We start from the raw sequence: 12,215 nt of genomic DNA on the forward strand, positions 1-12,215 counted from the left end.
AAACCCGAGTCATTCCGGTACGTAGAACCGGCTGTCGTGGGAATGGTATTGCTTTAGTCATATTATAGTATTGCTTTAGTCATATTATTTGCTTCCTTGTTTGGGCTATCGCTGTATGGTCTTTTTTCNTTTTTGCGAAGTCTTGAAAGCTGGATTTCTTTTGTTGCTTCATTTCTCTGCGAAAAATTGCATTTCTTCTTTTGTATTCTAAGAGATTTAGTTGTGTTGGGTGTCTACGGAAAGTGTGCCATGCTGCCATCTTTCCACTTCGTAAAAAAGCCAGCCCTGAGTTCCACCAAGGTACGTGTTTTCTGCCTCTATTTGAAGATTGAGGGATGTATAGGTTAGCTGCTGTGCGTATTGCTTTAGTCATATTATTTGCTTCCTTGTTTGGGCTATCGCTGTATGGTCTTTTTTCGAGTTCGAGTTCCACAGTTTGGTTGAATTTTTCCCATTCTGCAAAATCGCATAAAAACTTGTTTGTTGTGTAGTGGGTGCTGTAAGTTTGTGATAGAGTGATTGTGGATATCACAGGGAAGTGATCGCTGTGATAAAGGTCTTCTAAAACGTTCCATGTGATAAATGGAAGGAAATTTGGTGTGGAGCATGTGATGTCTATGTGTGTTAAAATACCATGTGTTGATAAATGTGTGGGTCTACCGTCATTTAAAATGCATAGTTCCGCTTCATTTATAACGTTTTCAAGAATTTGTCCTCGAGAGTTGGGCGATGGAGAGCCCCATAAAGGGTTCCAGCTGTTAAAGTCACCTAGCAGTACAACTGGTGTTTGAATGGACGCAAGTAGATTGGTTAGATGTTGGCAGGGAATTTGTTGATTAGGTGGTATGTAACAACTTATTATTGTAAATTTTGGGTTTAAGTTGATTTCGACCGCGATTATTTGCAGATGTGTGTTTATTGGTACTATTTTGTTTGGAATATTTGTTTTTATCAGTACACCTACACCTTGTTTGGATGTCGTGTTTTGTGGGGTGTTATGGAAGTAGCTGAGATAGTTTTTGGGTACAATTGGAGAAAAATTTGCGGGGCAATGAGTTTCTTGCAACGACAGGAAAGTGGGAGTTTGTTCTTTTATTAGCATGTTAAGTTCATTATAGTTGTTTAGGAAGCCCTTAATGTTCCACTGTATTATTTTAAAAATCATTTGTGAATGTATGTGTAATATTAGAGTAAGTATGTATGTTTGATTTGATAATTTGCTTGTTTTTGTTTCTGTTTTTTTTATAGTTTAGGCTCTTCTTCGGAATCAGAGACTGACATGAAATAGCTGCTTTCGTTTAATAGTTGTTGTGTTATTTGGCTGAGTGGAGATGAAGTGGTGTTGGTTTGCGAAGTGATTTGCGTTTGACTAGAGTGGGTATGTGAGTCTTCGTGAGAAGGATTAGTTGTTGGTAAATTTTTCTTGTTTGAGTTTACATTTTCGTTTGTAAATTGAGTAATTTGGGTGGATGTCTTATTGGTAGTAGAGTCGTTGTCGGTTATGAGTTTGTTAATATGCGTTTGAGTTTTTGCTATTTTAGTTATATTAGCTTTTGTTGGCGAAGCTGGGCGTTTGTATGTTGCGGATGTAGATGTAGATGTATTTGGCGTTGTTTTTGTGCTTGGTTTGTTCAGGGTTGGGTTAGTGATGTTGGCGTATGAAATTTGTGGTTTTTGTGTATGAGTGTGTTTTTCATTATATTTGCGACGCGCTTCCCCCATAGAGCATTTTTCTATCGTTTTAATTTTTAAAATGTCTTTTGTTTGCTTGTACCTGCGGCAGTCTTTATCAGAGGAGGAATGATTTTCACCACAGTTTGCACATTGTTTGCGTGTGCATTCAACTGGAGAATGGGGCGGCAAATTGCATCCTTCACAGGTGCTTGGATTAGAGCATCTGGTTTTGGTATGACCTAGGAGTTGGCAATTTCTGCAACGCATGGGGTTAGGGTAGTAGGGAGACACTTTTACTTTGTACCAAGCCACATCTAGTGATTTTTGGAAGGTGATACAAGTCAAAGTTTACAACGATTTTTCCTGTGGGGGTTGTTTTTCCGTCGAGTGTGCGGGTGAATTTGAAAATACTGGTCACTCCCTGACTTTTTAGCTCTTGGACAATTTCATCTTCTTTTACGAAGTTGAGACATGGGGCGTATATTATACCTTTCACCGTGTTGAGGTTGTCTTGCAGCTTGACTGTGATAGGGTAAATGTTTAGAAGAGATTTGGTTTTTAAAAATTTTTCAGCTACTTTAGAATTGCGTGCCAAAACCAGTAGTGAACCGTCTTTAAGCTGTTTAATGCTGTCTATTTGGGTAGATATCGCATCAATACCTTTTTTTATTACAAACGGGGAAAGTTTGATTAATTGTCCATTGGTTGAAGATATTGTTAGGTATTTTGGTTGGCTGGGTGTTGTTTGTTTTTGTTGAAGTGTAGGGAATGTGTGTGTGTCGTATGTGTCCATTTCCCTTAGTATTGAAAAACGGTTTGTTGTTTTGTCCGGCGGATCAGGTGTTGGTGGCATTTTTGTGTAGGCACAAACGGTATTTTGATCGAACACTGAACTTGTTTATAAGTTATTGCTACGAAAGTGTAACAAGGAATATATTAAGCACTATGTTGAGAAGCACTATTGTTTTTAGCTTATTTTGTTTATTGAATTCGCACTGGCGATAGCACTAGTATACACGTCCGAGCACGTTAATAGCTAGTCGATGACTGATATATATATAATTTAATTAATTAATTAATTTAATGGTTTAGTACGTTGCCGATCTATTTCGAGGTATTGCGTCCAAAGGGGTGGCCCGATCCAAGGGTCTACACATTAGGGGTATTCTCTGAGTCTTGCAAAGCCCTTGCACGGTGCACGGATTGCACGGGTTGCAAAGTTGTCCCATACGAAAACCGGTTTTTACCGTGCAATATGTGCACCATGCAAGGCCTTTGCAAGACTCAGAGAATACCCCTATTATTTTAACACCCACTTATGTAATTTTTGGTTACCAATTTATTTACAAATTGGGTTAGAAATAGGCCCTTTTTTTAAAGCTCGGAAATTAGCGTACATTTATCACTCCTATTTTACTTAAAGCAGCCACTTCACCAATATATTTTTATATTCTCCTTCACTTTACACTTTACTCGATGAGTTATAACTTTTTTTATGACTTTAATATTAACCAATCAATCACAATTTATTAAATACTAACACCTAAATCATGCGTCTGACTTCGGTTGCATATGCAAATTAAATGGCGGAGTTCAGCTGTCAAACTCCAAAATATGCAAAAGAATGAGACAAAAGAAAATAGGATATAACCCAGTAAGCATTAAAAATGTACAAAGGTGTTCTCTGCAAAAGGTGTTCAGCTCCTTTTCTTCGCAAAACAGAAAGGAGAATTCTACTGCCTGAGGGTTATAAACCCTAAGTGTGGCCGAACGCCGCCTACGCAGGAAGGTGTTCTCTGCAAAAGGTGTTCAGCCCCCCTTCTTTGGCAACACAGAAAGGAGAGTTTTACTGCCTGAGGGTTGTAATCCCTAAGCGCGGCCGAAGGCCGCCTACGCAGTAAGGTGCTCTCTGCAAAAGGTGTTCAGCCCCCCTTCTTTGGCAAACACAGAAAGGAGAATTCTATTCCCTGACGGTTATAATCCCTAAGTGCGGCCGAAGGCCGCCTACGCAGAAAGGTGTTCTCTGCAAAAGGTGTTCAGCCCCCTTCTTTGGCAACACAGAAAGGAGAATTCTACTGCCTGAGGGTTATAATCCCTAAGTGCGGCCGAAGGCCGCCTACGCAGTAAGGTGCTCTCTGCAAAAGGTGTTCAGCCCCCCTTCTTTGGCAAACACAGAAAGGAGAATTCTATTCCCTGACGGTTATAATCCCTAAGTGCGGCCGAAGGCCGCCTACGCAGAAAGGTGTTCTCTGCAAAAGGTGTTCAGCCCCCTTCTTTGGCAACACAGAAAGGAGAATTCTACTGCCTGAGGGTTATAATCCCTAAGTGCGGCCGAAGGCCGCCTACGCAGAAAGGAGTTCTCTGCGAAAGGTGTTCAGGCCCCCTTCTTTCGCCTGATAACCACCTTGGGATAACTTCTTTTATTTAAAAACCCCACAGATTCTGTTAGTTGGGTTATATTCCGCTTCAAACTGCTCAATTTCCCACGGTAAATCCTGCTTTTCGCCCATTTTTGAAAATTCAAGACCCTACCCCCTTATTTCCTCCCTTTTTATAAGAATTATTAAATATTGCTTATTTTTATAGATTTTTCAAAAATTATTTTAGGTCAGAAAGTACGGTTTTGTAGATTTATCAGTTTATGAATGACTAGTTTTCATTCAATTTTAAAGACCGAACATATTGTGAGAAGAGCACGTATAGGCTTTTAAAATAATGTATAATAATCTATTATCAGATTTTGATTGTCGGGTATTTTCATCGGGCAAATAAAAAAAAAAATGTTTCTTATTTTTTTAAGTTTTGACCATCACTTATTTCCACAGTTTCAAAATATGTAGTACTACCTAAAATTAAATCTATTTTCAAATAAAATGATACCTAATTTATTGCAATCGCATAAAAATTGTCGATGTTAGGCAACTTTTTTTAAATACGGCCTAGAATGTATATTGTGTATGTACCGGAACTTCAGATTATTTGAGCGGTGTGGCCAAGGAATCCATTAATATTTATTCAAAATTGATATATACAATCGCTCTTTAGCAAAAAGGTGGTTTTTCAAGAAGTTTTTAGAAAATGGGGGTGGCACCGCCGACTTATATGATATATGCGTATATCAAAAAATACACATTGTGCTTAGCCTTCTTCAGCACCGTCTTGAATGTTTTTGAAATTGGACAGATGGGCACTCTAACGTATGTACATATAACTTGTATGGGACCAACCGAAATTGAACGGTGTGCGTATGAAGCTAACTCAATTTCTAATTTTTATGTGTTGGTTCAATGACTTAAATTTAGTCGTAATGCGTAATTGTGTTCAAATTCTTCAAATGTATTGTTTTGGAAATGCGGTTTTATCCAAATAACGTCAGACAAAATGTATTATAAGTAAATGTATGTATATGAATTTTCTGGACTATACAAAATAACACAATCTCTTTTTTTTCAGTTCGAGAACTTAGTATGAGTGTAACCAGCAAAATTTCATTAGCTGAGAATGGGATGCGCCACAACAAAGTTGTCATATTGGATGCTGGTTCACAATATGGAAAGGTATATGATAATGTTACTAGAATCATTCCGTAAATATGTATACATTTACTTCAGGTGATAGACCGCAAAATACGGGAACTACTTGTGGAGTCGGAAATTTTACCGTTGAACACACCAGCTGTAAAATTGCGTACAAATGGTTATATAGGTATAATAATATCCGGTGGGCCGAATTCTGTGTACGCTGAAGATGCACCTAATTATGACCCCGACATTTTTAAAATAAAAATACCTGTACTTGGTATTTGCTATGGAATGCAACTTATAAATAAAGAATTCGGAGGCACTGTTCACAAAAAAGCTGTACGTGAAGATGGACAAGAAAATATTGAAATCGAACCTGGTTGCCCCTTATTCAAGTAAGACAATATATAAAAATTTATATAGACATTAATTTTGGCCCTATTTATCTTGTTTTAATTCTTTTCATTAGTAACATAACACATATAGTGAATTTTGTCGAGTAATAGAAAATTTCATACTTAAAATCGCAAATACGCCAAACGGTCGAATTTAGGGCGGTTTTGGGGGTCTCAGCATGATTTGCTTATAATTTCTACATATGCAAATTGATTTTTAACCACACGGTGCTACATTAAAAAGTCACGAAATACACCTGAAACAAAACAGTGTAGGTAGGGTCGAGTACAACATGAAAATCATTCCCACGACAGCCGGTTCTACGTACCGGAATGACTCGGGTCTTACCCGACCAAGGGCTGTTGTTTCGGCGATCTAACCCCGTCTAGATCGGCGATACCCACCAATCATTATTCGTCCATGGAGCAATACCTTGCAGCCGGATTGCTCCGCATCCTTCTTCTCCGGGCTTGCGTAGAGCCCAACCCCGGACCTGAAATTTACTTCTGCTGTGTTTGCCAGAATCGACTCCACCCGAACTCCACTTCGGTTAGGTGCAACTCCTGCAACGGATGGAGTCACCTAAGAACCTACTCTGGCCTTAGGTCTCACCGGGAGTGGACCACAAACTTTGTGGCTCCCTGTTGCTCAAGCCAAATGGCACAATCTGCCTCCACGGCTACCCACTCGCGTAATGCACGGGTGCGACCTAGCACCCGAAGAGCCTGCACGGCCCCCAGAAGCTCCCCTGAGCAACAGCAAACCTCCCAACACACCCCACCCACACAACCTACCGGCCGGTCCCACTCGCGAGCGCGAGCCAACCAGCAGCTACTGGTTGCCCACACCATCTGCTCCGTGTGCCAGAACAGAATATACCGGAATGTGACATCAGTCAAATGCAACACATGCCTTGGCTGGTGCCACTTCCGGCTATGTTCTGGTCTACGCACCACTCGCGAGTGGACTACAAACTACAGCGCCCCTTGCTGTAGTGCACCGCCGGCGCAGACAACAACGCCCATATCGCAGCCACCTACCATCAGGCTGCAACAGCAACTGCGTCAGGCGCAACAGGCCCAAGGTAGGCCCCACACTTCCCTCACTCCCCGTATCGCGACCAGCCTCCCAAGGCATACGAACGTACTCCAACTCAACTGCAACGGACTCCAGAGCAAGATTGAGGAGATAGCAGTCTTTATGGGTCGGCACGGCATATTGATAGCTGCGGTCCAAGAAACGAAGTTGCACAGCAACTCAACTCTGTTGGGTTGCGCCGCCTACAATGTGCTCCGTAAAGATCGCGAGCGAGATAATGGTGGAGGATTAGCGTTCATTCTACACCACACAGTGCAGTATCGGCTAATCGAAGAAGACATCGACCCAAGGGACACTACCCTAGAATGTCAGGGCATAGCTGTCCGGTCAGGCGATGTCGAGCTCGAAATATTTAACGTGTACATACCCCCTGTCACCTGCTGCCCGGCTGGATATCTCCCTGACATAGGTGCGCTACTCAGAGGCGAAAACCGATTGGTAGTAGGTGACTTCAATGCGCACCACGATCTTTGGCACTCAAGCCTGGCCAATGATCGGAGGGGAAACAGTTTGGCTGAGCAGATAGACGATTCGACATTCTGCACCATGAACGACGACGCCCCCACCAGGATTGTGGGCAGCTGCAGCAGCTCGCCAGACCTAACAATTGCTAGCGCTGGTCTGATAAATAGCATATCATGGCGACCTATGCTAACGTTAGCATCAGACCATCTGCCCATAATCATCTCGATCAATAAGCCCACCGACTTTGCTCCCGCGGATCACCGAACCTACACCAACTTCAACAAAGCTGATTGGAACGGCTTCGCGGAAGTTACCGAGAGCAGCTTCGCCGCCCTCCCCACACCCACAGACGTACATGCTGGCGAACGCCAGTTCCGCAAGGTAGTCACAGCCGCAGCAGCTCGCTTCATACCGTCCGGACGCATCGCGGAAGTCCGCCCAAATTTCCCGGCTGAAGCAGCTGTACTAGCAAATGAGCGTGACCACCTACGCCAGGTCGACCCCGGGGACCCTCGCTTGAGGGAACTTAATTTGGAGATTCGGCAACTGGTAAATCAACACAAGCGGACAAAGTGGGAAGAGCACTTGAAGGCCTGTAACTTCACCTCTGGTGTGAGTAAGCTCTGGTCAACCGTGAGGTCCTTGTCCAACCCGACGAAGCGTGATGACAGAGTGGAAATTTCATTCGAAGGTCACGCCTCATCGGACCCGAAGAAATGCGCGAACTATTTCAGTCGGCAATTCACACTGCATCCTTCGGTAGACAAGGCCAAACGTCGAGTGACCAGGAGGCTGCACAAACTGCCCAAAAACAGTGCACCACTTGTTTTCACCAGCGGTGAAGTGAAGGGGGCCATCGGGAAGGCGAAAGCCTCCAAAGCCATTGGACCCGACGGAATCTGTATGCTGATGTTGAAACATTTGGGGCCTGTGGGGGTAGCATACCTCACGGAGGTCCTCAATTTGTCTATGACCACTCTCATCATTCCTGATGTGTGGAAATCAGGGAGAGTGGTCCCACTGCTGAAACCGGGGAAGCCCGCCAACAGAGGAGACTCTTATCGCCCGATAACGCTCCTTTCCCCGGTCGCGAAGACACTTGAGGCCCTGCTGCTCCCATACTTCACCTGCCACCTAACCCCAGCGAAACATCAGCATGGCTTCCGTAAAGTGCACAGCACAACAACAGCACTTAACGCCATAAACACCCAGATAACTCGTGGCCTAAATCGAAACCGCCCCTGTGAGAGAACTGTCCTAGTAGCGCTGGACTTGTCAAAGGCGTTTGACACCGTCTGCCATTCCACGCTGCTAGAAGACATTGAGGCCTCCTCTCTCCCACAGGGACTGAAGCGATGGTCGGCGAATTATATGAGTGGTCGACAATCATCAGTAATCTTCAGAGATCAAACCTCGAAACCAAGAAGAATAAAACAAGGGGTTCCACAAGGTGGTGTTCTCTCCCCCTTACTTTTTAACTTCTACATCTCGAAACTCCCCCAGCCTCCTGAAGGAGTTTCCCTGATCTCGTACGCTGATGATTGTTCGATTTTGGCGTCTGGGAATGGAATTGATGACCTCTGCTCAAAAGTAAACGGCTATCTCTCCAGCCTTTCTCGCTTCTTCACTGCAAGGAGCCTAACCCTAACCAGGCTAGAATTAGGCATTCACGTCGACGGCACACCTATACCGACGGTGAACAACCCAAAAATTTTAGGCGTTACCTTTGATAGCCTGCTCTCCTTCTCCGCGCACACAACCGCAGTTGTCAACAAAGTACAGAGCCGAAACAAGGTCCTCAAGTCGCTCGCCGGCAGCACTTGGGGCAAAGACAAAGAAACGTTGCTGGCAACATACAAGGCAATTGGCCGGCCGGTTCTAAATTATGCAGCGCCAGTTTGGTCACCGGGGACTAGTTGGACGCAGTGGACGAAGCTACAGACTTGTCAGAACGCCGCACTCCGGACAGCGACTGGATGCCTTCTGATGACGCCTGAGCACCACCTACACAGCGAGGCCCAGGTGCTCCCAGTAAGGGAACACAACAAAATGCTCTGTAAGCAGTTTCTGGTGGGGTGTCACAGAAGCGAACACCCCAACAGACCACTGCTGGAGGAGGAGCCTCCGCCCAGGCACGTCAGGGGGCACCTATTCGTGTACAAGGACGCAGTCCAGACCCACACAGACCAACCACTGGACCCAATGACGTACATACAAGCGATTAACGACATTCATAGGGAGTCAGTCTCCACCTACCTCGACTCCAGGCCTAAGAATGTCGTTATCGGAGCCCAATCACCACCTGTGGAAGAGACGGAGCTTCAACTACCTAGACCCGCGTTACCCTGGCTCAGTTACGGTCTGGATATTGTAGCCGTCCAGACTCGACCCAAACATCCCAAATAAGTGCCCGGCATGTGGAGACTCCCCCCACGACACCAACCACCTCTTCACATGCCAGCTCAATCCGACTCAACTAACACCCCTCTCCCTTTGGTCCGACCCCATCGAAACAGCTCGTTTCCTGGGCCTACCGTTAGTTGAGCTTGACGATAATGATTAAAAGTTGACCCGAAACAGGCGGGGCTTAGTAGTGCCGCTACAACAACAACAACAACAACATGAAAATAGGTTTCTTATACCTATGTAGTTCCTGAACCCTCTCAGTTTCTTTTATTGAAAAAAAAAAAACTTTTTTAGTACTTAATGCACTTACATATCTATTGAAGATCGAATATTTTTCATCCTATTATAAAAAGCAAACTTGTTTTGAAAAGGTTAGTAATGTATTATTACACTTAGATTGTTAAGCATTTTGATCGGGTAAATTGAAAAAAAAACTCTTGATTTTTTCAACATTGACCATCGGGTCAGGTTAGGTTAGGTTGAAGTGGCTTCTGAACATAAACTGTTTACGAATTTATAGTGGCAGAGGCTGACTTTCAAAACATACCAACACAACTATTGGATCCTGTTCTACTGGGTTTTTAAATGTTTGTATATGCAGAGTAGAGATGTTTCGAATGTCATATTTTTCACATTCGCGAATGCAATTCAAGTGCAGAATTTCCATTTCAAATTCAGAATTTTCATTTCAAATTCAGAACGTTAGAATTCAAATTCAGAATTTCCATTTTAAATTCTGAAAGCTGCAATTCAAATTCAGAATTTCCATTTTAAATTCTGAAAGCTGCAATTCAAATTCAGAATTTCCATTTTAAATTCACAAAGTTGCAATTCAAATTCAGAAATTTTCATTTCAAATTCAGAAAGTTACAATTTATATTCAGAAAATTTCCATTTCAAATTCAGAAATTTACAATTTAAGTTCAGAAAACTGTTTATACCCTGCATTCAATGGAAATATACATACACTGAAGAGCAAAACTGGAATAATAGAACGGAAAGTTAAGTTGTAATGTACTTCTTCAGTTTATTGACTTTATNTTTATTTACTTTATGATAATTCAAACTTGCATTTCGCCTTACCGATGTTTAACTAAACGTTTGACCATAAAAATTTTAAGATTCGCACATGGAAACTCAGAAAAAAATGACCAAACAAAAATGAACTGGATTGTTCCAGTTTTGCACCCGCTTAGTAATTGCTGAATTTTATAATTCAAAGAGGAGTTCTGGCTCATTTCCTGCAATTTTGTAATCAATACGCGTGGAATTTTCGCTGTGAGTGCATTAAGTGCACATACCAAGCAAAAGGAACTTAAAGTTTTTGCAAAACGTTCAGAAATGCCACGCTGTAAAGAAAGAAATCATATCGGCCAAATTTCTTTCTTTCTGTTTATCAGACCAGCGCTGACTATGGTGATGTCTGGCGAGCTACTGCAGTTACCCATAATCCTGGTGGGTGCGTCGTCGTTCATTGTGCAGAATGTCGAATCGTCTATCTGCTCAGCCAAGTCTGTTCCCCTACGATCGTTNGTAAGGGATGTGTGTGTTCTTACCGCCGTTGGCTGTGTGCGCTGCTGTGATGGTTGCCGCCCTGTGGTGGTAGCGGGAGGCGTCAAAGTTGANAGGAGCTTCATGTGGTTCGGGAGACGTGTCGTGATGTGGGGTGTAAGTGAAGTGTACGTTCTTGCCGCCGTTGGCTGTGTGTGCTGCTGTGGTGATTGCCGCCCTGTGGTGGTGGTGGGGGGCGTCGCAATTGGGGTCTGCGACCGAGCAGCGCAACACGGGCCCTCGAAGTTCCCAGTCCAATCACGCGTGGTACGCAGACCTGAGCATGCCCTAAAGTGGCACCAGCCAAGGCAGGTGTTGCACTTGACTGATGTCACATTACGGAATATCCTGGTCTGACATACCGTGCAGATTGTGGGGGGAACCAGGAGTTGTTGGCGGCCTGTCGTGGCTGTGGTATGGTCTGTGGTGTAATTATGTTGTTGTGCTGTGGTGACTGTGTGAGGCTGCTCGGGTGGACTGAGGTTAGCCGTGGAGTCTGCTCTGTTTGAGCAACAGGGGGCCACGTACGACGTGGTCCACTGTCGATGTGTCCGTAGTCCTGAGCAGACTGTAAGGTGACTCCAACCCTCGCAGGCCCCAGTAGATAATTTCAGGTGTAAAAAGCCCTTCCAGAAGGCCTTCCTGGGAGTCAAGAGGCCTTCCACTTTACATTCCTTCTTCCTTTCTTTTTTGTATGGAGTGGGACAAATTGAAGGGCTTCTGCTTCCGCTACCCATAAAAGGGCTTCCACAAGGGCTTTTGTAGGACGCACCACTGAAGGCCTTCTTATTTCGCTACCTACAGAAGGTCTTCCAGGCGGGCTTTTGTAGAACATACCACTGAAGGCCTTCTTATTTCGCTACCTACAGAAGGGCTTCCAGATGGGCTTTTGGAATACGTACTTCAGAAGGCGTTTTGAAGCAGTTCTTCTAAAAGTGCTGCTTTAGTTAAAAAAATACATACTTCTCTAAGGTTTCAAAAGAGGTTTTATTGCAACTCAAAATGCACTTCACATTCGTTTGTAACGCTAAGGCTTATTAGCTAAAAAATATTAACTTATACAAAGTGTTGGTTGTTTTCTAATTCAGAGTTTATTGGGTTGGT

At 43.6% G+C, this 12,215-nt stretch overlaps 2 protein-coding genes across 2 annotated transcripts in view; one reads left to right on the forward strand and one right to left on the reverse strand.

Moving 5' to 3' along the window:
• Positions 1–1,242: 1,242 nt before the first annotated feature.
• On the reverse strand, positions 1,243–1,722 carry LOC108355583 (cell wall protein DAN4-like). Its single transcript, XM_017606736.1, has one exon. The coding sequence runs from the start codon at positions 1,720–1,722 to the stop codon at positions 1,243–1,245; it is 480 nt and encodes a 159-aa protein (XP_017462225.1).
• A 3,328-nt stretch (positions 1,723–5,050) lies between these two features.
• The window catches only part of bur (GMP synthase burgundy), a 411,333-nt gene continuing 404,168 nt past the window's right edge, over positions 5,051–12,215 (forward strand). Inside the window, exons 1-3 of the mRNA XM_017606747.1 lie at positions 5,051–5,072; positions 5,128–5,231; positions 5,286–5,590. Coding sequence (XP_017462236.1) covers positions 5,142–5,231; positions 5,286–5,590 — 395 coding nt within the window. The 5' untranslated portion in view covers positions 5,051–5,072; positions 5,128–5,141. The remainder of the gene's footprint in view (positions 5,073–5,127; positions 5,232–5,285; positions 5,591–12,215) is intronic.

Source organism: Rhagoletis zephyria, unplaced genomic scaffold (assembly GCF_001687245.7).
Source record: "Rhagoletis zephyria isolate East Lansing unplaced genomic scaffold, Rhagoletis_zephyria_1.1 Rzeph_scaffold_00165, whole genome shotgun sequence".
Lineage (NCBI taxonomy): Eukaryota > Metazoa > Arthropoda > Insecta > Diptera > Tephritidae > Rhagoletis > Rhagoletis zephyria.

Excerpts from the sequence above, each read along its gene's own strand:
- LOC108355583 (XM_017606736.1), bottom strand. The coding sequence starts at position 1,722 with ATGGGGGAAGCGCGTCGCAAATATAATGAAAAACACACTCATACACAA.